Source organism: Anser anser, assembly GCF_964211835.1.
Source record: "Anser anser genome assembly, chromosome: 5".
Taxonomy (NCBI): Eukaryota; Metazoa; Chordata; class Aves; order Anseriformes; family Anatidae; genus Anser; species Anser anser.
In genome coordinates this window covers 35,251,219-35,279,056 of record NC_139725.1, presented here as the reverse complement: position 1 = coordinate 35,279,056, position 27,838 = coordinate 35,251,219, and the positions used below count along the sequence as shown (strand labels likewise).

General features: G+C 58.9%; 1 protein-coding gene across 3 annotated transcripts; it reads right to left on the bottom strand.

Annotated features, from left to right (window-relative positions):
• Positions 1 to 70: 70 nt before the first annotated feature.
• Positions 71 to 26,004, bottom strand: B4GALNT4 (beta-1,4-N-acetyl-galactosaminyltransferase 4). Of its 3 annotated transcripts, XM_083839520.1 has the most exons (21): positions 25,990 to 26,004; positions 25,645 to 25,796; positions 15,212 to 15,324; positions 12,458 to 12,565; positions 11,961 to 12,056; positions 11,565 to 11,655; positions 11,112 to 11,212; positions 10,317 to 10,384; positions 9,920 to 9,998; positions 8,152 to 8,218; positions 6,363 to 6,506; positions 5,985 to 6,094; positions 5,557 to 5,657; positions 5,246 to 5,328; positions 3,326 to 4,523; positions 2,236 to 2,543; positions 1,726 to 1,879; positions 1,503 to 1,575; positions 1,244 to 1,397; positions 785 to 911; positions 71 to 562 (listed from the first exon to the last, which is right to left on the bottom strand). In XM_083839520.1, exons 2-21 carry the CDS (start codon positions 25,793 to 25,795, stop codon positions 448 to 450), a joined length of 3,441 nt encoding a protein of 1,146 aa, XP_083695646.1. In that variant the 5' UTR covers position 25,796; positions 25,990 to 26,004; the 3' UTR covers positions 71 to 447. The 3 variants fall into 3 exon arrangements, with proteins under 3 accessions (XP_083695646.1, XP_083695648.1, XP_083695647.1); XM_083839522.1 differs by lacking the exon at positions 25,990 to 26,004 and having other exon boundaries at positions 25,645 to 25,878; XM_083839521.1 differs by lacking the exons at positions 25,645 to 25,796; positions 25,990 to 26,004 and adding an exon at positions 20,328 to 23,561.
• Positions 26,005 to 27,838: the final 1,834 nt, after the last annotated feature.

Genomic DNA, 27,838 nt, shown 5'->3' with positions numbered 1-27,838 from the left:
GGGTACCGCGTTTTTGGGTACTGTTTTTCCAGGTACCCTTTTTTGGGTACCTTTTTTTTTGGGTACCGCGTTTTTGGGTACCTCTTTTTTGGGTACCTCTTTCCCACCTCCAGCATCGCCGGGTGCAGCACAGCCCCAGGGCTCAGCCCGGAGGCTTCGCCCCTCCTGACAGCAGGATGCCCGTTGCCCCAGCGCTAATGAGTTAATAAATTCATTTCTGACTAAGAAATTAGACCCTTAAGAAAAAAACCACGAGCCCGCTTTCGCCCACCCCCCCCTTCCCCGTATCACCCCCCCAAAGTAACTGCGGTTCGTTTAGAGATCCTGGTGGCAGCGAGTGCCCTCCGTGCCAGCACTGGTGGCTATGGGCAGGGTTTGGGGACGGCCAGGTGGCGGCGGTGGCCGACCTCTGGTGGGGCCTGGCAGCTGCAGGACGGGCTCGGGGTGCTAGTCCTTGGGCGGCTTCTTGCTGCGGGTGTTCCACATGCCGCGCTTGGAGTGGTAGTAGTGGTAAAAGTTCCTGAGACGTAAGCGCTCCACCTCCAGCCCGCTCTGAAGGACCCTACAGCCGGACAGAGGGACAAACGCTCAGGGAAAAGGAGGGCACGGACACAGCTGGGGGCACCCCAAAGCCAGGTTGTGGCCTTGGGAAGCCAAACACCCCCTCGGAGGTGGCTCGAAGGTGCAGGTGACACAACCTGACAATGGGAAGGGCCCAAGGCAGAGCGGAGGCCAGCCATGCCCACGGGGGAGGGTTCAGAGGTCCCCGTGCTCCCATCCTCACCTGTCCAGGAGCTCCCAGTCCTCCCCGCCCCAACGGTCCCTGAACTCCTCCGTGTTCATCCCTCCGACGCGGTCAAAGTCTGACTTGTAGATGCCGAAGAGGCCAAAGCCATTCACCTCCCAGTAACCTGCAGGGGAGAGCAGCGGGAACCCCGCCCCGCCAAAACATCACCCTCGGGTGCTCCCTACTCCCAAAGGCCCAGCCATGGGAGCACCCCATCCCAAACCCCCCTTTCAGCCATCCCTTTCCACCACGGGTCTGCCCCCATCACTGCCACCTCCTGCTGTGGTTGGTTCACAGGGTGACACCACAGTTTTTGGAGCACCCTTGGGCTCAAAGCCCGTCTCACCAAAGCAGACCACACTCAACCTCTCGCGTGACCGAGCATGACTATAACCCAAGCCCGACACCGCAGCGATGCTCGGGCACGCAGGGGGCAGTGCCCAGGACACCACTCACCGTTGGGCTCCCGCGGGGAGCTGCCGCAGCTCAGCCTCATGACGATGGGCGCGTAGGCCAGCTTCCCCTCCACGCAGTGCTTCCGGATGCTGTCCAGGATGTTGGCAGGGAAGTGGATGTGCAGGTCACACAGGAACACGATGCTGTGCCCATCCTGCAGGAAGGGACAAGACGCGGCCACGAGGCTCGCGGACAAACAGCCCCAAGCCCCACCAGAAGCCACACGCGAGGGGAGCAGTGGTTCCTACCCACAGCTCACCTCGACCATGTCCACGCCAGCCTGCAGCCCGGCCGAGCGCTCGAAGTTGCCCATGCGCCGCAGGTACTGGTAGCTGGGGAGAGAGCCCGGGGCAGTCAGCATTGGTGGTGGAAGGGGACAAAAGCGAGAGGGACTGAGAATAGCAGCGAGGATTGGCCCTGTGAGACTTGTGAGGACCATAGTGGGATGTGGATGGGGTTCGGGGGTCTTTGGGGTAGGTTACCGGGGCAGCTTGGCATCCTGCAGGGCTTTCTCGACGTCCATGTCGTCGCTGTCAAAGTCCACCAGGATGACGTTGAAGTTGGCGTCCTTCGTAGCCTCGTACAGACCAGCCATGTCCGAGATGAACTGCTGGACCCAGCGCGCTTGGTTCTTCACTGCCAGGCACAGCCACAGAAGTCTCTCAGACCTCAGGATCCCAGCAATGGAAGTCCCAAGAGCACGCCCAACCACACCAACACCCCATCTCATGAGATCAGATAACCTCAGCATCACTGTGGACCTGGCCTCCTGAGACAGCCCTGCTCAGTGGTTGCCCAAGACCCCAGAAAAGATGCTTGGCCCTACCATGGTCATGGGGACATCGCTACACCCCTCTGCCCAACACAGAGTGTGCTGCAAGCCATGGTTCATACCCTCTTGGCTGCCAGCAGAGCCTTGGGCCAGCCTGGAGGATGCAGTGGGCAGCAGGAACAACAGACACCCCAAAGAGCCACGTCCTGCCGTCACCTACCAGGTACCACGAAGTGCACCATGATGTCCTGCTTCCAGCTGAGCTGCAGGGGCTGGCACAGGATGGGTTTGCCATACAAGACACTCCAGGTGCTGGGCTGGGGCTCGGTGGCCCCCAGGGCCGGCCCCTCGGGGTTGGTCTCGGCACTGTCGTCCTGCTTGCCGTGGTGCAGGAGGACATAGACGTACTCGGAGAGCCGCACCGTGCGCTGGCCCCGCTCCGCCAGCTCCAGCTCCAGCAGGTAGCGGTTCCCTCGGGCTGTGTCCCGGCGCTTCTCCACGTTGACGATCCTCAGAAGGGTGTAGATGCTGCAGGGAGAGGAGAAGCAGCTGAAGCCACCACTGCCACGAGCTCTGCTCCCCGTGCTTGAGGGGCTGGGCTGAACCTGGTATAACCTAACCACCTTCTATAACTCAGTAACGTGTCTGTCCACGTGGGAAGCAGTGGGTAGTGTTTACCTGGACTTCAGCAATGCATTTGATGCTGTTTCCCACAGCCTTCTACTAGACAAACTGCCAAAACACAGACTGGATAGGTGGGCTATAAGATGGGCCAGCAGTTTGCAGAGGATGTTGAGCAATGACTTACTCAGGCTGAAGAACCTGAGCAAAGTCTGAAGGAGTTGGGTCTGTTCACCCTGGGGAAGAAGAGGCTCGGGGGGGGACCTCATCACAGTATTCCAGTTCTTAAAGGGCAGCTACGAGGAGGACCAAGGCTCTCCCTTCCCTAGGAGCCACATCAAGACAAGGTACAGCAGACACAAGCTGCACCAGGAGAGGTTCTGTCTTGATATAAGCCAATTTATTTTTTTTTTTTTACAGTGAGAACCACCACTCGCTGGAACGACCTGCCCAGGGACATGGTAGCATCCCCACCACCGGAGGTTTTCGAGATGTGACTGGAAAGGGTGTCAGGCAATCTCATCTAGGCTCCTTTTTCCCTCCCCAGAGGTTGGGCCTGATGATCTTCCGAGGTCCCTTCCAACCCCTATGATTCTAACCCAATGTCAGGATCCCTCGGTCCCAAAAAGCCAAAGGGGGCAAAAAGGCAGGTCCCCCCACCTCCCGCCCGCACCCTGCTGCCTCCCTACCCGCCGTTCTTCTCGTTGAGCTTCTCCATGTACTGGGCCACCACGTCGACCACCTCGCTCTCGCTCAGCTGCAGGTTGCCCGAGACGTTGCAGCGCAGGTCATTCCAGTCGGAGCGCAGGAGCTCGAAGTCCACCGAGCTGACGCTGAACGTCCTCTGCCAGTTGATGGAGTCCTCCAGCCAGCTCTGCGGCAGCTCTGCCGTCTCATAGCTGTAGTCCGAGACCTCCTCCTCTTCCTCCTCCTCCTGGCCCTTTCCCTCCTGCTGGGACGCCGTCAACTCCGACATCTTCAGAAAGGATGTCACCCTCGTCCCCACCTCGGAGGAGTTGTAATCGGTGGTGGCAGCCACCCTGCCCGGGGCAGCAGTCGTGTCCTCGTGGGTCTCCCGGCTGAAGATCCCCTCGGCCCCCAGTTCTTCCCATTTGTTCACCCGCTCCCACCTCCTGCTTCCCATCCACGTGCTCTTCCTCCTGGCCGCGTCTCTTTCTTTGGAGATGTTGCTCAAGAGCCAAGGGGTCCGGTGGCCAGGGACGGCTCGGAGCTTGCCGGAGGTGATGGGATGTCTCTGAGGGGTCCTGGAGTGAAGATGCACTTTCTTCAGAGGCTTTGGGTAAAGGAAGATGCCGGGGAAGACGGGCTCCTGGGCAGGGGTTTTGCGCTTGCCCATCTGCAGCCTGGTCACGTACACCTTCTCCTGGGTTTTCCGGGGTTTTTTGTCCTTCTTGGACACCATGGGCTTGTTGGGACCTGGTGTTTTGGCTCTTCCACCAAAGATAGGAACAGAGAAGTGGGGTTGGAGGCTCAGGGCCCCAGCATGCTTGGAGGATGCCAGCAGCCCTAGCTCATCTTCCTTGCCCTCGCTGGGCTCCTGGGGTAGCCACTGGAGCATCCTCCCGTTGACTCGCTCCTGCATGGGTCCTGTAGCCCCATAGCCATGGGGACCCTCGGGGGTGGCTGCAGGGCTGGGGGTAGCCAGGGGCATGCTCCACCTTCCCACGCCTGCCTCATCCTGCACCTGGTCCCGCTTGTGGCGAAAGCTGTAGTACTCCAGCTCGTCCCCATAATCCTTGGTGATCGGCAGGATCTCCTTCTTTTTGGCTCTGGTTACCGGCTCGAGGTTTTTCTTGGCTTCAGGAGGTGGGTCGGTAGGCTCAGGGCTGTCTGCTCCATCCTCCTCCTCATCGTCCTCAAGAAAATCTAGGGAGCAAAGCCAGAGGTAAATACCCGGAGGGTTCAGGCCGTTCTGCAGCACGATGGCTCAAGACAAGCAGGCAAAGCTCGTCTCCCTAAGGAGGATAAACCTGAAAACTGCCCCGAGGTGAGGGAGACTGAGGTGGCAGGTGCTGAGTGATGCACGCCAAGAACAGGGGTGAGAGACTCTGCTAATTAACCCCTCCAAACCTCGGCTAATTAACCCCTCCAAATCCTGGCACTTCTCCCATTTCACCTGGGAGCAAACCTAGCCTGCACCAAGAGCAGGGAAGGCTCTGAAAAAGCCTGGCTTCTCCCCAGGAATCCCTGCCTGCACAGGCATCCCCAAAGTCCACACCGGGCCCAGCTCGGAGAGACCAACCCGATGCTGAATCAAACCTGGGTGACGCTAATAACAGCTCGATTGGAGAGGAGAGGCAGAGCAATCAGACAATTAAATAGTGGGCTTGCAGGACAAGAGAGGGAAAAACCACGCTGGTCTCCTCTTACAGATGCTGCAGCCACAGCTGCTTTCAGCCTGGGAGATGCAGCTTCAAAAAGCAGGGAGGGTGAATCCCCGAGCCCCCAGCAGCAGCACATCACCGGAGGCATCCCAATACGTTGCCTCTCGCAGCGGGTGGGCCGGTGGGTCAGGATGCCAGGTCCTCAGCCCCGTGCCAAGCTGCTGAGAGATGCCCAAAAGCTGCCAGCGGGCAGGCGTGACTCACTGTCTGGGCTGAGGAAGAGAAACGCTCGCTGGCGCGGGTCCTCCTCTTCCTCATCCATCTTCATGTACTTATAAAAACCAAACCTGGGAGACGGAGATGAAAGATGAGGTCCTGCAGATAAGGGAGGGGTGCTCGCGGGCGGGCGGGTGCGTGCTGCCTTGCACACACACACACGGGTGCACGGGGGAACGTCCCCAACCACAGCCCGACTCTGGGATGGGAGCTGGGACCCCAAACCCAGCCCAGGAGCCCACGAGATGGACGTGGCCCTTTGCTGGGGACAGGGCTTGGGGTCGCGCCCCGACACTTACTTCTCCAGGTAGAGCGGGGACTCCCGATAGAAGCACTTGTTCTCGGTCTCCATGTGAGTGAGGCGCGTGAAGTCGTTGGGGTACACGAACGAGAGGTAGACCTGGGGAGCCGAGCACACGGCCGTCACCCCTGCGCAGGGTGGGCTCACTCTGAGGACGTGGGGGACAGGTGGGGGGCACCCCAACAGCCAGGAGACCTCAGCTCCATCCCGGCACCACAAACACACCGCGGGGTGCTCATCTCGGACCCCCTCGGGTCAAGAGGGGGAAGCTCAGCCTGACCCTCCAGCCGGGGACGGCTCCTGGAGTTTAACCAGGTGGACACAGCCCTGCCAAGCCAAACCCCGAAACGAAGGCAGGACCTTTGGCAGGCGTCCCATGGGAACGTGACCCCGTTCCTCCCGCAGGCATTGCGGGGTGACACTTACGAATTGCAGGCCCTGGTAGCGGGCGATGGGGAAGTCCTTCACCACGTAGGTGGGGCTGTAGGCACAGGGCACCAGCACGTTCTCCACTCGGGACGGCTCTATCGCAGGGGCTGCAGAGAGGCAGCTGCAGCTCAGCCCCAGCCTGCGCTCTTCCACCCCTGCAGCCCCCTCCCATGTTACAGTTTGTAGCCCAGACCATCCCAAATCGCTCCCTGTAGAGCTGTCCTTCACCCTCAAGACTGGCAGAAGGCAGGGAAGACGCTCCAGGTACCTGGGGCAGCCAGGTCCTGCCTTTTTCGTTGAATCACAGGATGGTTTGGGTTGGAAGGGACCTAAGAAGTCACGGAGCAGTGCACAGACCCGGTCCCAGGCACTTACTGAGGAAGAAGGTGTCCCTGGGGTCAGGCTTCAGCATGTCAGCCCCATGCTCGTCCTGCTGTGCCTCCCAGAGGTAGCTCCCGCTGTGGCTGGCCAGGGACTGCGGGATGTGCTCCACGTGGTTCATCTTCAGGGACGACTCGTCTGCGGGGAGCGAGGGCAGAGGCTGGACCCCACAGGCGCCCACCTCAGGGCTCGCCCTCCAGCCTCCAAGCACCGTCCCACCTTCCCTAGGGAGCCGGGAACATCCTCCAAGGCGGCACGTCCCAGCCTCTGCCCCTATCCCACCTGGAGGGCTCAGGGGATTGGGGATTCCCCCTCCTGTCCCCGTTTGTTCACCCAGGACACAGTGCGGGAGACGGGTCTGGGGGGAGAGGGGAGCCCTGGGGACCCCCCTGTGACTGTGGGGGGAACCTGGCTGAGCCCCACTGCTCAGCACTGGTTCCCGTGTCCCCCCTTGCCCAGCAGGGACACAAGTGACGTGCCCCCCAAAAAGAGACACACGCACGCACACACGTGCTCTGTGACCCCAAACTGATGGTGGTCCTCACCGGGAACAGCACACCCCACAGATTCCCAGCTCCTGCGGAGCCGATGAGCCTGCACCAGCGCAAACCCAGCTCCTCCAGCCCTCTCGCTGGCTTACAGACCCTGTGACTAATCAGCCTGATAATTACTGACATCAGCTAATGACACGGAGGGACAGGGTACGGCTGATCTCAGCCGGGAGCCCCAGCTCTGATTACAGCATCGCTCGCCACAAACACAAGAGATGGCAGCACTCGGAGGCTTCAGCTCCCAAGGACACGGGAATTAAGCCACGAGCGCCGTTCCCCTTCAAGCTGCAGGTAAACACAACGCGAGCTTGTTTTTGCCCTTTCTTCTATTTAAGGATTCATGCGACACGTTGTCCTTGGCTATTAAACAGCCCCCAGAGTGCCCAAAGGGAGGTCACCGTGCTCTGGTCACCTCGGTCCCACGCACAGCTGCCTGTCCCTAGCACCCAAGGGCGCCCTGCGAGGCCACGGGCAGGTCCCGAGGCCAGCAGCACCGCACCCGCTGCTTTTTGCTGTGGAGTGTGGGGAGATGTGGGACACGTCGCCTCGGATCGACGGACCCAGGGCTCCCCGTACGTCCCCGTGCAGCAAACCGAGGTCGGGCTGCAGCCCCTGGAAAAGGCTGGAGCAAGGGAAAGGGAAAAGCTTTTGGAGGAACCCCAAGAACAGGCACCTCCTGCGTGGCTTGGCTTTTCCCTGGGATGCTGCTGGGCTCCAAAGGGAGCTCGGAGGCAGGAGCGTGCCAGCACTGACGGATAGTGGCTGGGGGGGATTTATCTCAGCCTCATCCATCTCCTGGGCACTGGCATCAGCGGCTCAGCCCCCTCCATCCCTCTTCTCCCCACTGATCCCCGTGCGCTGCCCGTCCTGTTGCCTCATCAGAAACCTTCGAGGGCATGTTTGATGACCGGCTCTCAAGCACGGTGAGTGCAGGACACATCTATCAAGTGCTTTCTTGCTGCCAGGCCCGGGAAGGGGCAGGAAGCAGAAGATCTATAGATTTAATTAACCCCCCCGCCATCCATCCCCACCTAGACGACAGCTCCTCATAACTCAGGGCTGGGCCGAGGAGCTGAGCTGCTCGCCGAGGAACCAGGTCTCTTTAGGAGGGTGGAGGCTGAAGGGCAGCAGCCACGGGAGCTGCGTTTCCATGGCGTGTCACCTCCAACATCCCGTTTTTGGGAGGGCCACAGAGCGATGGGGTGCCTAGGGAGGTCCCGGGCGGTCCTTACCTGTGTACAGAGAGATGTAGGAGGAGTCGATCACCTCGAACTTCAAGCTGGGAAGGAAAACTCGCCACTAGGAAAAGAAAGACAGGGAGGATCAGTGGCAGGATGGGCCCTCATCCACCCTCAGCTCCCGGGAATTCTTCTGCATCGTTCCCAGCCCCAACCCTGCAGGGGTGGAAGGAGAGGTAGGGCTGACCCTACACAGGTCCAGACCCATCTCCTGCCTTAACCCAAGGTGGTCTGGGCTTATTCCCTGGGTGGATGGAGAGGACAAGGCTCCCAGAGGTGGGACAGAGGGGCTCATGCTACCTCCTGGCTGGGACTGCCACATGTCCCAGTTATTTGCAGTCCTTCCAGGCCAGGCAGGACAGATCCGGCCCTGCTTCAGCAGCAGCCTCTTCACCAGCATCAACAACATCACAGGGGCAGCCCAAACGTGGGCAGTGCCTTGGCAGGGCAGGGACAAACATCAAGGATCAAGACCATGACCAAAGCCCTAAAATACACCGAGCCCCAAAACACATTCTCCTTCCTCTGTCTCTCCCCAGGGCTGCAAAACGCCGGTGGTGAGGACCACAACCCACACCAGCCACTGCAGGAAACCAGCACAGACCAAAGCAGGTCACGAAGCAACCCACTGCAAATTCCTGCTGCTTTCTTCACAACTTGTTTCAATGCAGCTTAAGCTGATCTGGGGCACGTCAAGTTTGCATTGACTTACGAGGGTCTTCCCAGCTGCCTGCACCGATGTGACTACATGTTAAAAGCACGCCTTCCGATGGATGCGAGCCTTTGTCCAGACAAGCCTTTAAGCACCCCCAGGGAGAGATGCATTAGGGTCCTTTTTTGTTGTTGTTTCTTTGCAACCATCTGCGAGGCTTCCCTCCCTCCAGCAAAAAATGCCTTCCCCACCCCCCCATTTGTTTTTCACATCAGAAATCCAGATCTTATCGGCGCTGGATGCACTGGGACCGGAGCCCTCGGAGGGTGAGGTTGAGAGATGGGGAGGAGAGAGGCGAGGAAGGGGAGTTGTCAGCCTCTCTCCGATGCTTTGCTGGCACAAGTCTGACTTCAGTGATTAATGGCTGTTTGGGAGAAAGGAAACCTTGGCGAAAGAGCTGACATCTTCCCCTCCCAAAAAAAAAAAAAGCCCGAGCTCCTGAGATGTACGCTTCAGGGCAGCGCAGGCAAGGCAGGCAAGTTCAGATTTGAAGCTCCTGGTATCTCCGAAAAGAGGGTGGGAAGAAAAAAGAGACCCAAGGTAACAAGGTGGGCTGACAGCTCGAGGTGACAGTCACAGACAGTCCTGGATTGGACTTGTGGCTGTCCCGATCTTACCCACGGTCTGGGCTCCCCCAGAAAGGGACCTTTCTTTCTTTTCCAGCCCAATTCTCTTCTGCACAGAGCAAGAGGGAAGGGGAGGGGATGGGACTGGCTGTGCAGCGCTGGTGTCTGACCACCACTGCAGCCCAGAGCAGAGTCACTCTGTTAGCATCCATTACAGGAGGTCCAGGGGCACAAATGAGGGATGACGGGGTCTTTAGGTCCCTAAAGGCTGTTGACACGCAAGGATCGGACAAACTGGGAGAAAAGCATGCTGTGTAGGAACAGCCCAGGTGAGCGAGTCCCAACTCTGCTCCAAACCAAGGGGAAATCCTGGCTTTGTTTCGGGATAAAGCACTTGAAGGCACACCAGGAGAAGCCCCATTAATGGCTTTGATGACACGATGAAATAAACCTGGGAGGAGGAGCACAGGGAGCATTTACTCACCCCAACCTCCACGTGGTCCGAACCTCGGTCGTCTTGCTTATGGAGCAGCTCGAAGTAGTAGCGCCTGGACGACATGAGGCTGCGTAAGAGGAGAAAAGGCTGTTTAGGAAATATGCCTGCTACTGCTTCCAGCGCGATGGGGGGCCCCTGGACCCTCAGGGCCAGAGGAGCTCTCTGCAAACTGCCTCTGCCTTGCTCACGTGTGGCTAAACTTCTTGGGGTGGGGAGAAAGGCACAGTGAGCAGGATATCTGCTGCCCAACTCGACTGTGGAGAAGCCTTATAAGAACTCCTGGTCCCCACCTTGTAGTGCCCAACACATCTGAGCCCCGGGCTAGTGTTGTTTTTGGGGAAGGGGCTGTGGAGGAAGAGCTGGTCAGGGTCAGGGCGCAGCTTACCGCAGAGGCTTGGAGACCTGTGAGCTGAACTTGGTGAACTCCCCCGGGGCCGTCCACTCGGTGCCCAGCTGGGGGAAGGAAAAAGGAGCATGTGAGAACCACTGGGCCAAGCAAGCACGAGCCCAGATTCAGACAGGTGGCAAGGAGCAATCCTCCGCCTCCACCAGGCACTGTGCCACGCTGCAGAAAAGCTCCTCAGGCAGGAGGACAGAGGGCTCTACCCCAGGGTCCCCCTGTCCCCCTGGCATGTGGCACTCCTGGCACAGGAGCTTGCCATCAGCCATGATCAGCAAGATCCCAAAAGCACGTAGGTGTGAGGACAGACCACAGGGTGTCCAGTTTACCAAGAAAATCCAGCAGCAGCCGATCCCCTATCCTAGGACATGAGCTTTGGTAGCTACAACTAAGATGTGACCAAGGAGCAGATGATCCTTCAGAAGCCAAACTGAGCCTGGCCAGGGGCAGAGATGGGAGGCCTGGCCTGGCTGAGATGGCCTGGCATTTCCCAGGAGGACGAAGCAGCAAGAGAAGCTGCCTCTGACAAAGTCACCCACAGACTCTGCTTGCTCCTTTTAAGAGCTGCTGCAGCAGAGGGACTCATCGAAGGGAGATTTTGTGGTGGGGACAGTGACTATGGGTTCAAGACACCATTAACTGAGTACTGGGGATCCCCACAGCACAGTCAGGCAGGATATTAGCATGCTGGAAATGAGAGACACCCCAAGGGAGGAGATGCCCTCAGCAGGAGCTCGAGCATCCCTGGTGCAAGCTAACCCCGAGGACGACGGTACGTACCTTGCCCACAAACGCAGCCAGCCGGGAGTTGGATGGGCTCTCATCAGAGCTGAGCCAGAACTCCGAGTTGTCATCTGATGCCACGGAAAACTGGAAATCCCCTGGGGAGAGCGGAGGAGAAGGTCACCACAGAAGGATACAGCAGTCCTGGCGGCCTGGGCTGGGTGGCTGAAGGTGACAGCTTCTTCTTGTGACCCAGGGAAACACAGGGATGGATGGGCAGAGGCAAGAGGCTGCCCCAGACCCCACGCTGTGCTCTCCTGGGTGGGACCAGGGCTTTGTCTCCATTCAAAACAACCACAGAAAAGGATCTTTGCCCCAAAGGGGCAAGCCAGGGGATTTGGAACTCTCTTCTGTCCTCCCCTTCTGTCCTTATGTGGTCCAAGAAGTGGGGAAGGAGGCAGCTTCTCCACATCACAGCAGGGGGAGAAGAGGCCGAGCTCCATCACTCACCATCCTTGAAGGGGTGGATGTAGCCAAAAATCCTCAGCCCGTAGTTCTTCCACTTGGGCGACACGGCCAGCTTCTTCACTGTGGTGCGGGTCTGGGGATGCGAAAGCACCCATGGTTCATGCCTTGCACCAACACCACCCACCCCCTGTCCTCCTGGGGTCTTGTACCCCTAAAACCAGAGGGGACACGGCGGTCCCATCGCCACCCAGATCCCTCCATCTCGGCTCTGGAGCTCAGCTGGCTCCAATGGAAATGACCTGCCTGAACAGGACCCAAAACCTGAAGGCTAAGGTCTCAGGGAAGGGCCAAGCTCACAGCAAGGGGAGATGAAGCAGCAACCAGAGAGGGATGAGCAACCCCCCCCTCCCACCCACCACCTTTGGGTCTGGGACTCACGTGGGGAAAGAGCGGAAAATGGAGGTTCTTCCTCAGGTGCCTCACTGCTCCTCCACACCAGTCTTCGAAGACGTGCAGGTTCGCCTTCCCTTTGTACTGTGGGATGAGAGTGCCAGAGAAGAGAGGGGGGAGGTAAGTGGGGCACCTCCCCAGGACAGCGTCAGGGAAGGCTGAAATGTGGACGCCCAAGGGCCGTCACCCACGCTAACAACCAAGAGAAAGGCTGATCCCCATCCCTGTGCCAGCCCCGCGGTCACAGCACCAAATCCCAGCAGGTAATCCTCCTCCTGCTGCTGCGAGGGCATCCTTTGGCTCCCAGGCAGGCTCATACAAGGGCTGATTCCCTTATGGGTATGGCAGCAAAAGCCCGTCCCCATCATCACCCATCCCACTGGCACCAGAAGGCTGGGTGGAGGGGACCACGCGATGCCACCACGTCCCTGGACAGCAGGGTTGTGGCTGTGCTTCCCCTCCACCATCACCTCCTGCCTGCATACCTGTTCATCCCAGGGCAAAGCCTGCTTGGTCAGGTTGAGTTTGGGGTGCCTGGCAGCTCGGTCAGACCACGAGCCCCTGGAAAGCCAGCCATCCAAATCCTGTCCGTCCTGCCAAGGAAGCAGGAGAGGGAGGTGAGAGATGCAGGGCATCGGGGCCAGCCCGCTGCAGGAGGAGGCCCCCCTACACATAAACGTCTCATTTGAGATGTCAAGCATTTCCAAACCAAGGGGAAAGCTTTCCAGGATAAATGCAAAGGAAAGCATGGCACCCCAGCACAAAAACATATTGGCGAGGTGTCCCAGGGAGCAGGGCTTCAAAAATGTTCCAGCTAAACTCATTTCCCATCCTCTGTCGAAAGTGCTCCTGCTCCTAAAACAGCACGCTTTCTGTTCATCCAAAACACTTGGCCGGTCCTACAGGCTCCTGGAAAGGGAGCATCTGGGGCTTTGTTTCCAAAAGAGCAGAAGCCTGGGCAATAATGCAACCTGTGTCTGTGCCTCCCTGCTCCGCTCTTCCTTTAAAGGGGATTAGGTTAATCCCATCACTCGCGTCTCATAATTTAGAAGGGATTAGGGGAACAGTCACTTGCCGAAAAAGTGGCACAGAAGAGCCATGTGCTTTTGGAGCTTCCCCTGCGCTAACACCGGCAGAGGCCGGAGCAAGCAGGTGAGCCCGAGACAAGGAAGGATGGGAAGGGATGAGCGACACGGGGCCAAAACCTCACCCTTCAGCCCCAGTGCCCTCCGAGCAGGGACACGCTGTGTGGTCACTCCGAGGCTGCCTGACCCCAGAGGACTCACAGTCCCCCGTGGACTTGGATGGGGAAGGAAAGATAGTGTCATCCCCCCCAAAAGAGGAGACAAGCATCCCCAAAAGCAGCAGCGAGCCCGCTGCAGAACCGCAGTGCCGGCAAAGCCCAGCCCGTTAAGATGTGCAGCGCCAAGGAAATAATTAGCAAACTTTGCCTAAATGAGCTCATTACCGTCCCGGAGGAGGGGAGCGATGCCCTTGGAAGGCATTATTAGGGAGGAGGCGTAATCGTGCTCCCTGGGAAAGCCAGGATGCAATTACAGAGCAGCCTCACCAGAACACCCCAGCATTGGGGCCAGGGTGTCCTGCACACGGGGGCAGGGAAAACAGCAAAATTAAAAAAAAAAAAAAAAAGAGCAAAACTAAAGGATCGGTGGTGCCAACAGCAAGATCCACACCGATGCCTGGCACACGCTTGGAGCGCAGTGGGAGTAAAGTTTCCCATCTTTGCTTTTAAGCTGCAGCTGTTGCTCTGGATTCAGGGAGCCTCTTCGATGCCTCTCCAGGCATCCAACCTGCTCTGAAGCATCTTTGCCACACAGCGAAGGGCTGCTCTTTTGGTAAGCAACGGGGCTTGCTGTCCCCATCCCGAGAGCCACAACAGGACCAGGGCTGCCTGCCTGGGGCCCCCAAGCAAGAGGAAAGCAGGCAGGAGGCTGAGCAGTCTGGCAAGAAGGCAGCAGCAGGCAGAGAGCATCCTCCGGGGGGAGAAACGCAGGGAGAGCCTGCAGTGAGAGGAGGGCAGGGATGCTGGCATCTCCTCCGAGGGCCCTTGCGATGGCAGGTGCAGAGTGAAAAGCACTGGGGGGAGCGCGGCTCACTGTCACCATTCTCACTGTCAGTTCCCACTGACTGGAAGAGTTTTGGGAAACATAACCCTCATTTTAAAAAAAAAAGGAAAGAAGGAAGACCCAGGGAGCTACAGGCCTTTCGGGCTCACCTCTGTGCCTGGCAAGATCATGGAGAAGATCGTCCTGGAAACTGTGCTAAGGACCAGGGAAAATACGGAGGTGACAGCCCACGTGGCTTCACTAAGGGCAGATCATGCCTGACAAAGCTGGTGGCCTCCTACCATGGGGTTACAGCATCGGTGGATAGGGGAAGAGCAACATCATCTGCCCAGAGGAGCTGTGGATGCCCCATCCCTGGAGGTGTTCAAGGCCAGGCTGGATGGGGCTAGGGGCAGCCTGGTCTGGTGGGGGGTGTCCCTGCCCATGGCAGGGGGTTGGAACCAGCTGGGTTTTAAGGTGCCTTCCAACCCAAACCATTCTGTGGTTCTAGGACCACGTGCAACGGGGCAGGGGGTGAAGAGCGAGCTCGCCCTGCTCTACAGCCAAGTGCTGTCTCCCAGAGCAGCAGTGCCAGCCCACCGCCACGCATGGAGGCAGCTCCCACCGCAGCCAGCTGGCTGGAAAGCTCCCAGGGGCCTGGTGACAACCAGGTGAACAGAGGACAGCAGGGTGTCCTCACAGCACAGATGTCAAGTGCCTCCTGTTAGCAAGGTGAGACCACACCTGGGCTACTGGGTCCAGGCTGGGGCTCTCCAGTACGAGACAGACGTTGACAAACAGGACTGAGCCCAGAGGAGGTTACCAAGACACACAGGACACAGGGGAGGGTGGCTTTGCCCAGTGAAGCAGGACCTTATTGCCCTCGACACCTACGTAACAGTACGTAGAGGATGCCAGACTTCTCAGACAGGGCAAGAGGCAACAGGCACAGGTTGCAATGCTGAAAGCTTCACGTGAGCGTGTTAGGGAATTTATTTTCCACCACGAGAGGTGCCCAACAGAACCAGAGAGGTTGTGTCCCCTCCATCCTCGGGCTTACTCCAGACTCGGAGCCCCCTGCTCTACTTGGCCAGGTGTTGAGCCACCAGACTCGGGCCAGGGATCTCGGCCGGTCCCACCCCACCTCAGACACGTTACGGCTCCCGTTACCACCTGCTCCTCCTCGCGGCTCTCGCTGGAGTCCTCGGCCTTCCCCCGCCGTGCCGATGCCTGGGCCGACGCCGGCCGCCTGCCGGGGTCCGTCACCTCCGCCAGCCGCTCACCATCTGCAACACCAACAGGGAACTGGTGAGCGGGACCACGGCCACCCCCCTCATCCCAGATCCCTCTGGCATCCTTCGCCCTGAGAGGCTGTGGGTGCCCCATCCCTGGAGGTGTTCAAGGACAGGTTGGACGAGGCCCTGGGCAACCTGATCTAGTGGGTGGCATCCCTGCCCATGGCAGGGGGTTGGAACTGGGTGATCTTTGAGGTCCCTTCCAACCAGAGCCATTCTACGACCCCATCACCACAAGATGCTCCTGGGCCTTTCCTGGAGCCACCTCCTCACCCTGGGGCCGGGATGGACGGGGTGACAGTGAGGCGGGTTCTGGCTGTAATTCCCTTTGTTGCATTCATCCTAAGCAGCTTGCGGTGGCTCGCTAGCATCAGGTTTAATTACTCCTCTCACAGCCCTTTGACGTAAGAGACGGGATAAGCTCCCGCGGGACCTCGGCTGTCTGTCCAGTGCTGGGGACAGCGCTGAGCTCTGCCATGAATTAAACTCAATCCAAGCATGGCGTGGAAACTAAAATCGCAGAATACCCTGAGGTGGGAGGTACCCCCAAGGATCATCAAGGCCAAATCCTGACTCCACACAAGGCAACCAAAGAGTCAAGCCATCTAGGAGCATTGCCCAAATGCTTCTTGAACACCAGCATGCCTGGGGCCATGACCATGTCTATGGGCAGCCTGTTCTGGTGCTTGACCACTCTCTCAGTGAAGACCCTTTTCCTAATACCCAATCGAAACCTCCTCTGATGTAGCTTCAAGCAATCCCTTCGCCTCCCACCACCAGAGAAAAGAGATCAGCGCCCCCTCTGCGCTCCCCACCGTGAGGACATGGCGGGCAGTCAGGGGGTCTCCTCCTCTTCTCCAAGCTGAACCAAACAAGCATCCTCAGCTGCTCCCCGTAAGCCGTGCCCTGTGGGCCTTTCACCACCTTTGCTGCCCTCCTTTGGGCACACTAATATTTTTATACCCTTCTCACATCGTGGAGCCCAGAACTTCACGCAGCCTATGCATGCATCCCGAGTGGGATGCTCCCATCTATCCAGCTCTCTCTGTAGGGCCTCCCTACCCTCAAGGGAACCAACAGCTCTTCTTAATTTAGCATCACCTGCAAATTTACTTAGTTTAGGACTCAACCCACGTCCCAGCGCTCTGATGTAACCAGAGACAAACCAGCCCAGCCTGCCCCATAGACTGTGCATGGGACAAGGACAGGTCCCAGCCCTCCTCCCGCTGGTCCCCAGCTCTCCTGGGGCATCCCACACCTCTGAGCTCACCACACTGACCCCCCTTTTCCCCCCAAAAAAATCTCTCCAAATATATCTTCCTGCCCGCTAAAGGGGAAGAAGGGATCCTACACCCACCGAGGGAGCTCAGGGACCCACTGCAGATGGCTTCGTTACCGGGTGCTGCGATAATTAGTGCCAGCCTACAGGCTCCCCTCTGCAGCTTGCACTGATCTTCCTTGGCTGCCAGGGAGGGTTCGCATTAAAACGCCTTCGCTTTGCAGTGTGAAAATAATCTGCTTCCCCAAAAATAACAGAGCAGACTTGAAAACTGTATTAGCTATCTCTGGGAGGGGCGGCAAAAACCCCCTTCGCTCACCACAACAGATGGATGCCTGTGAAACTTTTAAACAAGCACGGAGGACCCCAAAACCAGCACGGCAGCCCCCCGATGACCACAGCGGGGTCACCCCTTACCAAGCCTGCACCCTGGTGAGAAACCCCCTCGGGGAGCCTAAAACACCACAAGAAGTGACAGGTCCCCACGGACAGCAGGAGGAGCGGGGCGGGGGGCACCGAGATGCCCCCCACTCTCCATCCCCTCGTCTGGCAGCCCCGGGGGGCTCGTCCCTACCCGATGCCATTAGCATTCAGGCGGCCGCGCAGCCCACGTCTCCTTGGAGATGGCGGCACAAATCCCGTCCCCAGCGCAGCGCGGGAACAGGAAATTAAGCTCTAAAGCCCCCTTATTCTGCTCTCAGCCATTATTCAGCCCTGGCAGCTTCGGCTTTCTCCTGGCAGCTCCCTGCCTCCCTCCCACGTCTTTAGACACGCATCGTTCCTCCTGCGACCCCATCGAGGCTGAGAAGGGGAGCGTCGCGGGGGGGAACGGGACCGGCTCCAGCTCTGCAGACCCTCCCCGTTCCCATACATCCTCTCCGGGAAGACCTGAGCTAGCAGCATCCCAGGCTGCAGGACACGGAGGCATGTGGCTGTGGCCTTCCGTTCGCTGCACAGATGCTGCCCCCAGTTTTGGGTCTGGTATATGAGGTATTGGGGAAATTGGAGCGAGGTTAGCAGAAGTGCACGCAGTGAAAGAGGAGTCACCACAGGGAGGCAGGCACCTGCCTCTACCCCACACAAAGCAGAGTCTGAGATGCAAAAATTCAATTTTGGCCATGCAAAACCAGCCAGGGTGAGGTCGGTCCCCGAGCACACCATCGTCACCTCCCCCAGCAAGACAGCCGTGGAGCAGGAGGTGCTGCTGCTCCTACATCCCCCAGCCTTACAGTCCTCTACGGGAACACCACAGCAAGAGATGCTCTTGCCAATGAATTCACTCATAACCCAGCCCTGCCACTACAAATTCATTAGGGCAGGGTTAATTGCGCCTGCATGCTTTCAGCAAAACCCTCTCATCTTAGCAAGGATAGTGAGGCAAGCGTGTGCTCGGAGAGGTGGCCGCATCCCAGGAAGAGGAAAAGCGCCAGCAAAGCCATGGAAAAAGGTTTCCGCGACAATGTTTGTTCTTCAGCAATTCAAATATTGGGTAGGAAAGTCAAGGACGGGCTTTGGCCCAAAAAATAAGTGCTAATCAGCCTGGCTGCAGCATGTGGGAACTGAAAATGAGCACCCCCCCTTGAGAAAGGGAGGGAAAGGCCAGCATCCCGTACCAGCCAGCATCGGGTTGGGAAGGAAAAGGCTCCCCGAGATGGAACCCGTCAGCACGGGAGCGAAGGTCCGTCGCCGGGGGACGAGCCAGACCTCTGGTTTTCCACAACCGCAGCCACACAAACCCGCTCCGTGCCGCTCCGGCCAGCCGGGACCGCGGCACACAGAGGCCCTTTCAAGCTGCGAATTCCTGCCTTCCTCTTCCCCTCCTGCTCCGCCGGCGGCACGCGGCTGGCTCGCCCCGAACACAGCCCCTTTCTTCGGGCAGGCTCTGGAGCTGGGATTTCTCCTGCTGCCTTGATTCGAGGCCAACCCTGCCAAATCAGGGGGAGATGCCCCTCAGTGATGCTTTCTCCCTAATCGTTCCTGAGGCGGTGCTGAGAGCTCGCTCTGCTCTTGCCCACCCAGAGGAGTCTCTGGGGATAAATGTGAAGCCAGCGAGCCGAGCTGCCTGTCCCCAAACCCAGCAAGCCGAGCTCCCCGTCCCACCCCTCCAGCTCTTCCCGTGTCCCTCGCACGGATGGGAGATGCTGCCAAAGGGTTCGCAACCAGGCACGCGCCACCCCGCTGGATGTAAAATCAGGGAGGGATGTAAAACCCTCCCCACCTCTCCTCCAGCCCCAGCCAGGCTCGTGCAAGCCGTCTCCCTCCTCCCAGCGCCCTGCTGTCATTATCAGCATCCCCAGGCAACGCCAAGAAAGAACAGAAGAGCAGCCCTCGCCTCCAAAGCAGAGGGTGCTGGAAGCCCAGCCCCAAAGAGGGGACAAAGGCACGGGCGAGCCTCATTGTTCAGCTCCTGGCCCCACTCCGCAGCAAAGCCCAGAGGCAGCAGCAAGGATAAAAGGCTCCTAGGAGATGCTGCTGTACGGGGAGGAGCATCCCCTCTCCTCTCCCTTCCCCAAAGCAAACCCCGACTGGGTGCTGCCAGCAAGACGAAAAGCCCAGCGCACCAAATTTCCAAGCACATCAACCAGGTGGGATTTGGGGCACAAATGGGTTATTTGCCATCACGTTTCCCCCGAGCCTTTGCCTGGTTGCTCCTCTCGCTGCTCGTCCCCTCCTAGCACGGCCCTGCACCAGCCCACCTGCAAGGTGCTGGTGAAGATACAGGTGAGGTGTTTGGGGCCAGGAAGAGCTGGGAAATGAGGACAGTCAAGCAAGATATTGAATTTGCACTGAAGCCCCCCAAAATCTTGTGCTAAAAACAGAACGCAATTTGTAAACGCCACCACAGAGCCTCCAGAGTTTGGTTTCCCAGGCTCCACAGCACCTACAGGGGGGCACAGAGGGATTTGGGGTTTGGTTGCCCCCCCAAAAAGCCAGCAGCACTAGCAGTGCAGGCTGCTGCAGGGTGTTTCAGCTGCCCCAGTGAGCAAACCACGAGCGGAGTGATGCAAACGGGGATGGAGAGATGTTGCTCAGTGCTCCCAACCGAGAAATCTCCCCAGAGGCAAGCATCTGCTCTTGTCTTCCTCTTTCTGCCGAACTGGAGATGCTAAAGCAAGCTGGATCTTACTCCAAGCCAACCACCAGGAGCACCTCCACCGTCTGCCCCTGAAATATCGGCAGACCGGGCTGCACCAGTTGCAAAACCATCTCGGTGTCTTCAGAGCTGCATCCTTACAGCCTGACCCTCCTGGCGAAGAGATGCAGAGAGGCAGCGGCTCAACTCACGCACAAAGAAGTGTGGAACATCAGGACGGAGATGTAACAACCCCATCAAAGCCCGGCCCTGCGGCCTAACCAAGGCTACAGACGGAGCTTTACTGCTTACAGAAACCCAAACCCTGGGTTTGCTGCTCCTTGGCATCCCAACGCTGCTCCCAACACACCAGTGATGGGGTGAGATGCAGGAGCATCTGCTGAGGGTCAGGTTTTGGGTACGCTCGGTACCTGACCTCCCATCTTTTGAGGCTGAAACGCCTCGGCGAGATCTGCGCACGTCCTTTTCTCCTCCAGAGGCTGTGTGCTGACCTCGGAATTTTTGGGGTGCTTTTGAGCTCCCCGAGCTCAGGAAGGGACAGGCACAAAGCTCTCCCAGCCCCGTCACCCCTCTCCAGAGGGAGCCTGGCCACCCCGAGGTGCCATCCCAGCGGATAATTACCAACAGCTCGGTGCTCACCGCCGTCACGCAGCCTCTGAGTCAGCAGCCAGCAGCGCGAGCTTCCCCCACCGACGGGCTGCCGAGCGATTACAATCAGGCAGCCGGAGTCAATACTGCAAACTCCTCCCAAGGCCACAAAAACCATCGGTGCACCTGTCCGGGAGGTTGGGACGAGGCAGGGGACCACATGTGGCATCCCGAGGAGGGACACAGACCAGTGGCTGGGCAGGGATATTTCTCTTGACACCGCTGCTCCCGGCAGCTTTGCTCGTGCCACAGGAGATGGTAACAGGATGGACCTGCAGCACCTTCCTCTGCTGATCGGTGGTTTCCTGGAGCTCATCGGGCTCCAAAACATCAGCGCCTCAAACAGGCAGCCCCACATCCCCGTGCTTGGCCCCAAATCCTTCTGGGCACCCAGAGCTCCCCAGCTCCCACCTCCCTGCACCCCTGTCGGTCTCCATCCTCCCGTTTCATTTCATTTGGCACCAGCCCCAAAGCACCCCACGGTGGCCAGCGCCCGTGTTATGTCCTCCCCCAGGAAATTCCAGCAGCCTTGGGTGCTTTTGAACCTTTCCTTTGCTTTTAAGTTAAATTTGAGAGGGCACAGAGGGGGCTGCCGGGCTGGTGGCCAGGCTGGGGACGCAGGGGCTTCCCCACATCCTGCAGCTGGGCTGGGGGCAGACACAGAGGAGATGGATGGTGACCCCAGCATCGCCAGCCCCACGGCAAAAGGAGACTTCAAATGAAGCCTGGAGATGAACAAAACAGCAAGAAATTCATTTTTAACAAAAGCCCACATTAAAGAGACTGAGGAGTATTTTTTGTTGGGTTCTTTAATGTCTTTTTTTTTTTTTCCTCCAGTTTTTTAAAAGGACTCAAGCTGTCGGAAGAGGTGATGCACCTCCCCTGCTGTGCAAAACGGTGCTGGGGAGGACCAGGACCCTGCAGAGCTACAGGGACGCTCCGACAGTGCTCCGGCACCCTCTGCATCACATCCCAACCCAGCTGGGCACTGGGCACAACTTCCTCCCCGTCTCATTTGGGGTCTGACCTACTCAGGGGACCCTGTAGAGGATGTCCTTTATATATCTATATATCCTTTAAAGGACCCTTTAGAGGATAAAGGGCACCCTAAAGGAGCATCATCTGTCACGGCTCAGGATGCAGAGGGGATGCTGAGCCGCCTGTCCCTGACAGCTCTGGGGTTTCTGCTGAGGCAGGAGCCATAAACGTGAGCTCTCAGCCCCCTCCCAGACACCACAAAGGGGCAGCAGGAGGACTGTTTGGATAAATTAGGTGTAACCCATGATTTCACTTAATTACCAAGCCTTGCAGTTGTCCCCAGCCCGTTTTAAGGAGCAGCTCAGTGCTCACCCAGGGCAGAGGTGCCCAGGGCGGCTCAGAGCCGCGCTGCCACGTTTCCAAGCCACACGCCAGCTCGTGTTCCAGCCCCAGAGCCCCGAGACAGCCCCAGCCTCCCAAGGACAGGACTCACTTGTCTGCCTGCCTCCTCCTCCTCCCCTTCCAGCAGCTCTTGGCAGGGCAGGAGCGGTTACAAAGAGCCGATTCAGGGCAGTGGGGCCGCGATGAGGAGGGAAAGGGCTCCCTGGGGGAGGCCCAGGGGATAGCACGGAGGGTAAGACAGCGGCTCTGGGGACAGCAGCTGCCATCCGCCGCGCTCAGCCTCCCCGCGAGCACCGCTGCCCTTCCACAAGGGCGACCGAGCCTTTTCAAAGGGCTCTTTCTAATCCTCTCCCCTACCTGCACCTCTGAAGAAAGGAATAAAGCCGCCCAGCTTCGCAAGCGTGCCAGCCTTCCAATTAAAAAAAAAAAAAAAAAAAAAGCATGTGAACCAACGAGATGTGCTCGGGATGCTGCACGTCAGCCCGAATTCACTCCCTCCTGCTGTCCCTAGGGGAACAGGCGAGGACGGGGCACGGGGTGTGCAGGCAGCGACGCTCACAGCTCCTCCCAGAGAAGCACGGTGCTCCCCGCTTCAGCGTTTCGGATGGAGGTGGGAATTGCTCCGGCATCCAGCAGGGCCCGAGAAGCTTCAGGGCAGCTCGGCCAGCAGCTGGGCAGCTCGTGAGGTTCAGCAAGGCCAAGTGCAAGGTCCTGCAGCACTGCACCCAGCCCGTGCCAGCACAAGAGGGACGGAGTTTTCAGAGCAAGCTGGAACACCTCCTCTATGAAAAAGGGCTGAGAGAGCTGGGCATGCTCAGCCCGGTAAAGAGAAGGCTCCGGGGAGACTCGTTGCAGCCTTTCCATACTTAAAGGGGGCTCTTAAGAAAGACGGATAGGATGAGGGTTTTAAATTGTAGATTTAGATTGGAGGTAAGAAAGAAATCCTTCACTCTGAGGGCGGTGAGGCACTGAGCAGGCTGCCCCGAGGAGTTTTAGGTGCTCCATCGTTGGAAGAGCTCAAAGTTGGGTTGGACAGGGCTTTGGGCGACCTGGTCTGGTGGAAGGTGTCCCTGCCTACAGCATGGGGGCTGGACTAGCAGGTCTTTAAGGTCCCTTCCAACCCAAAACATTGTGATTTATGATCTCAGCACCCCCCAAACCAGCACCGCCTCTGCTCACAGCATTTCAGGGAGTTCTCTAGGCCACCCCGCACGCCAGCAGCTCTCCAAAGACAGGCACACAGCAGCCAGCACCTCACCCTGCAAAAAGCCCTGCTAGATTTTCCTCCCCGTTTTGGTTTTGGATAGATCCATTGCCCTCCTCCAACACACATCCCATGCCCGTTGCAGGACCCTCCCGAAACCAGGATCCCGGCACATCTGCTGCTCCTTCGGCACCAGCAAGAGCCCTGCGCATGCGATCGCTGCTCCAGCGAGGTGGCAGCCAGGGAGCAGGACCAGCCAAGCACCCCTGCTAAGAGCTATTTTAAATGTCTACTGTAATTTTTTTTTGTCTGTTCTTCCCCTTTTTTCATTTTATTTTTTTTCCTTTCCACCTGGCATGCAAGCATTTCCACCCCATTGACTCGGTGCGGTTTCCAGCCGGGAGAACACTGTAATGGTCTCATTATTTCAGATGAGGAATCTGTGTGTTAAATTAGGCAGAGAAGGGTAATTATCTACTTGTGGGAGATAAGGAGAAGGGGGGTATTTTTTTATTTTTTTTTTTTTAAATCAGGGACATGATGCCAGTATGGTTCCCAGCTAAGTCCCCAACCACACTGCTCCAGCTCCTTGTGTGAGTGCCTGCCAGGCCACTGGACCCCACAACCCCCCCAAAAATCCCACCCCCCATGCTCAGACCCCCTCCACACACACCTCTTGGCCTGGCCCACCCCTACCTTGCCCCCAACAGAGCTGCCAGGAAGACTCACGCCCCGCACCTTCAGCTTCCAGAAAGCCCGTGGGCTTGGTGCCACTTGGTTTAACGAGTAATTAACCCTTCCAAGCACCTCCTGCTGGCTGACGCAAGCCAGGCAGCATCCTCTGAGGCAAGCCGAGAGGTCTTGGGCACCCCCTGGTTCTCTCAGTCACAGCTTCCCAGCCACCTCTCCCACTCCAGGCACAAGCATCCCCCAAATCCCCACGGGCTCTGGGGCTGGGGACACCTTTAAGCTCAGAAGATCAGGTACCGGCCATGCCAAAACCTGTTTTTCCCCCCAGCTTTTAGGCAGCCACGTCCCCAGACGCTGGGTCTGAATCTCCACCACGTACACCACTTACACCACGGTGTGGAACAAGCCCAGAGCCCAGCAGAAAGCGCCAGAGCACCGTCCTCACCCAGCACCTCCAAACCCATTTCTCCTTACGCAGCCCTAAGAGCATTCCCCCCGCTGCGATCCCCAGGCTCTTTTCCCCCCACCTTTCTCCCCCAAAACGAGGATCCCACCGGGAGCTCATCTTTTCAGCTGCAGCACGACCACAGGGCTCTCTGCCGGGAGCCAGAGCACGGCGATGCACCTCGCTGCTACAGCGAACAGCAGCCCCTCGCCCCCTGAGCGCCGTAACGGGCCGGCACGGATGCGGGGCACATACAGGTGGTGGCGGGGGAGAGCAAGATCAGGCACCCACCGGGTTCAGCACCCCTAAAACACAGCCAGGGAACGTGCTTTTGCTCTGAGCATCCTCCTCAGAGAGAAGGAAAACCTCGCCCAGAGGGACTACAACGGACGGACAGCCGGGCTTGCCATCCCGCACCATCTGCCAGTCCCAAAAGAGGACTTTTTCTGCCCTAAAAAGGCTTCCGGGCAGCCTCTTTGGGGTTAGACTTCTGTAATTTGGGGGTTTCCCAATAAGCACGATCGGGCAGCAGAAAAAAAGAAAACAAGCAGCGCTCCCTGCAAGTGCTCCTCGGAGATGATGCCCAAGCAAATCTCATTTCCTGCTCCTCTTATTGGCGTTATCCCGATTGCACCAGTGGGGCTTGAAAATCTGCAGGATCATGCTGCTCCTGCGGTCAGAAACTTTGGGTTTAGCAGCTGAGAGACTTCACTAGCCTCAATCTGCTCAGAAAAGTCATTCCTCCCCTCTACAAGCACCAACTCCTTATTCCTTTCCCATGATTTTAGGGCACAAAGCACTAAAAAAAAAAAAAAATAAAAAAATAAAAAAAAAATGGGAGACAGGTTCTTCCTGCAAGCCCATCAGAAACGTTTCAAACTCAAGTTTTGGCCCACCTGTCAAATATTTCGTGCAGTTTCACACCAGGCGAACAGCCCAGCAAGGTCTGCAAGGCGGAAAGCCAGGGGTCCATCAGCGTGAAGCCCCTCGCCCGGCCGCTCCCCTGGGGCTAAGCTTTTTGGGGGAGCACAGCACCGGGCCCTCAGGGCTGGCCGTGCTGCAGCCTTCCACATCCCTTCCCAGGTAAAAGAGGGGTTTGGGGGTTTCTAGGGGGGTCCCCATAGAGGGGATGGGGATGCTCCGGGGACAGGGACCTGCATCACTGCCTGGGTGCCCCCGGGTTTATGGACGGCTTTCTTTTGTTAGCACAGAGAAGAAGCAAATGGCTGGGAAAAGAGGTGGGAAACCCTCAAGAAAAGAAAATAACAGAGTAACAAATTAAAAAAATAATAAAATAAATAATAATAAAAAATAGAAAAAAATAATAATAATAAAATGAAAATAAATAATATTAATAATATTAATAAAAGCCCCGAGGGCTTCTCGGCTCCCTCCCGAGGGTGCGGGGCTACGGATGGAGGTGACACCGCCTGTAGGGGAAATGTGGGATGGATGGGGCAAGAGGGGAGACACCGCGGAGAGGGGTCAACGCCCACCGGGGGGTCCCTGTGATCCCAAGGGAGGGGTCCCGGGGGTCTCGAGGGGGGGGTCCCGAGGGATGGGGGGATTACCTCTGCCGTAGGCGAAGGGGATGCGGAGGGCGCGCCCCTGGCGCACCAGGCTGATGTGGAGGTAGGTGAACCAGACGGCGAAGGTGAGCAGCGCCAGCAGCAGCAGCAGCTTCAGCTGCTTGCGGATCTTCTTCACCGGGAGCCGCGGCATCACCGCCCGCCGCCGCCGCCGCCCCCCCTCCTCCTCCCACCGGTGTCGCCCCCCCGCCAGCCGCCCACCGCCCCCAGCCCCCCGCCGCCGCCTAGCCCCGGCCCCTCGGGCCCCCGGCCGCCGCTAGGGGCCGGCAGCGGGGCAGGGGCGGCGGCGGCGGCGGGGCTCGGCAGCCCCCGGCCCCCCGGAGCATCGCCGCCGCCCCGTGGCGCCGGGACCGGCGGGCGGGGGATGAATGGGGCGGCCGTGGGAACGCTGGGAGGGGGCGCCACGGCTGAGCGACGGCGCCGCCGGCCAATCGCGGCCCGCGCGGCCCGCGGCTCGGCCAATGGGTGAGCAGAGGGGGCGGGGGGTGGGGGGCCGGGGGAGAGGCCATGGGGGGACGCGGGGGGGGGGGGCGGCCTGGCCGTGCCTGTCCCTGGCACCGCGCGGGGAGGGGGGGGGAGGATGGTGGGGAGGGGGGACGGAGCCGAGGGGAGGGGGGTCGGGATGGGGGCTGCGGCTGGGCGGACCCCCGGGGGTCGCGGATCCCCCCCCCGCCGTGGGGTGGTACGGCCTGCGCGGCTGCGGAGGGGCGGGGGGAGCCCGGGGGTGGGGGAAGGAATAGTGGGGGAGGACGGGACACAGGCACCAGCCCCATCCCCAGCCCGTCCCCATCCCATTCCATCCCCATCCCCATCCCATTCCGTCTCTGTCCCCGTCCCTATCCCGTCCCCATCCCATCCCATCTCATCTCCATCCCGTCCCCATCCCCATCCCATCCCCATCTCCATCCCCATCCCATTCCATCTCCGTCCCCATCCCATTCCATCTCTGTCCCCATCCCCATCCCCATCCCCATCCCATCCCCATCCCCATCCCCATCCCCATCCCCATCCCATCCCATCCCATCCCATCCCCATCCCATCCCATCCCCATCCCCATCCCATCCCCATCCCATCCCCATCCCATTCCATCTCCGTCCCCATCCCATTCCATCCCCGTCCCCATCCCCATCCCCATCCCATCCCCATCCCATCCCCATCCCATCCCCATCCCCATCCCCATCCCATTCCATCCCCGTCCCCATCCCCATCCCCATCCCCATCCCCATCCCATCCCCATCCCCATCCCATCCCATCCCCATCCCTAGCCCCATCCCATCCCCATCCCATTCCATCCCCATCCCATCCCCATCCCAATCCTTGTCCCAGTCCCAGCCCCACGCGGTCCCACTGCCACCTATCGGCAGCTCCCGCAGGCTCGGCCCCCCCGTGTCACCAAAACCTCTCCCACCGTAGTTCCCCCCAGTCCAAACTCTGCCAATAATTAGCGACGGAGCTAATAATGCCCGTGGTGATGACGGCCATCACATTTGGCACCGGAGGAGCCGGCCCCAACTCACTTCACCTCTGCAGAGGCAGCATTTTGGGGGCAGGATGTTTTGGTTTTTTTTTTTTCTTCCTTTCTGCTCTGCAGCTTGGAGCAGCAGCTCCTCCTCCATGTAGCGTGGGGCTGGGAATGAAATCGGGGAAGAAAGCACGGTGATAAGAAAAAAAAATCACAGCAGCCGCAGCTGGGGAAACTAGAGGGCACCCGCGCTCCAGGCTGCGCTTTCCCGCTCAGCTGGCGAGCAGATGCGGAAGGTTAATTGGCTCGTAATTAAACCTTTTAGGCAACCGTGCGATATGTGACATGGGGAGCTCGGCTGGCCTGACCGTCCCAAATGGCCACAGCAGACGTGTGTCCCTCCAGACAGTAAGGAAATTCAGGGTTTTGTCCCCCACGAGCGGCACCCTCCGGCCGCCCCCATTTCCCCAGGGGCCAGAGCAGGGCCTGGGTCCCTGGCCGAGAGCTCTGTCCTGGCCCTCCGAAGGGCCGCGTGGCACAAGGTGACAGCGGGGACAGGTTTGGGGGATCAAAAACCAGTGCCTGCCTTCTGAAACACCCGCTGAGGGCCGGGAGGGAAGGGGGTCCCAGCGCCACGCAGTGAGGACATGGTTTAGGACTTCTCCCTCAAGCATCCAGGCACAACACCAGGGACAAATCTTACAGTGCCACACG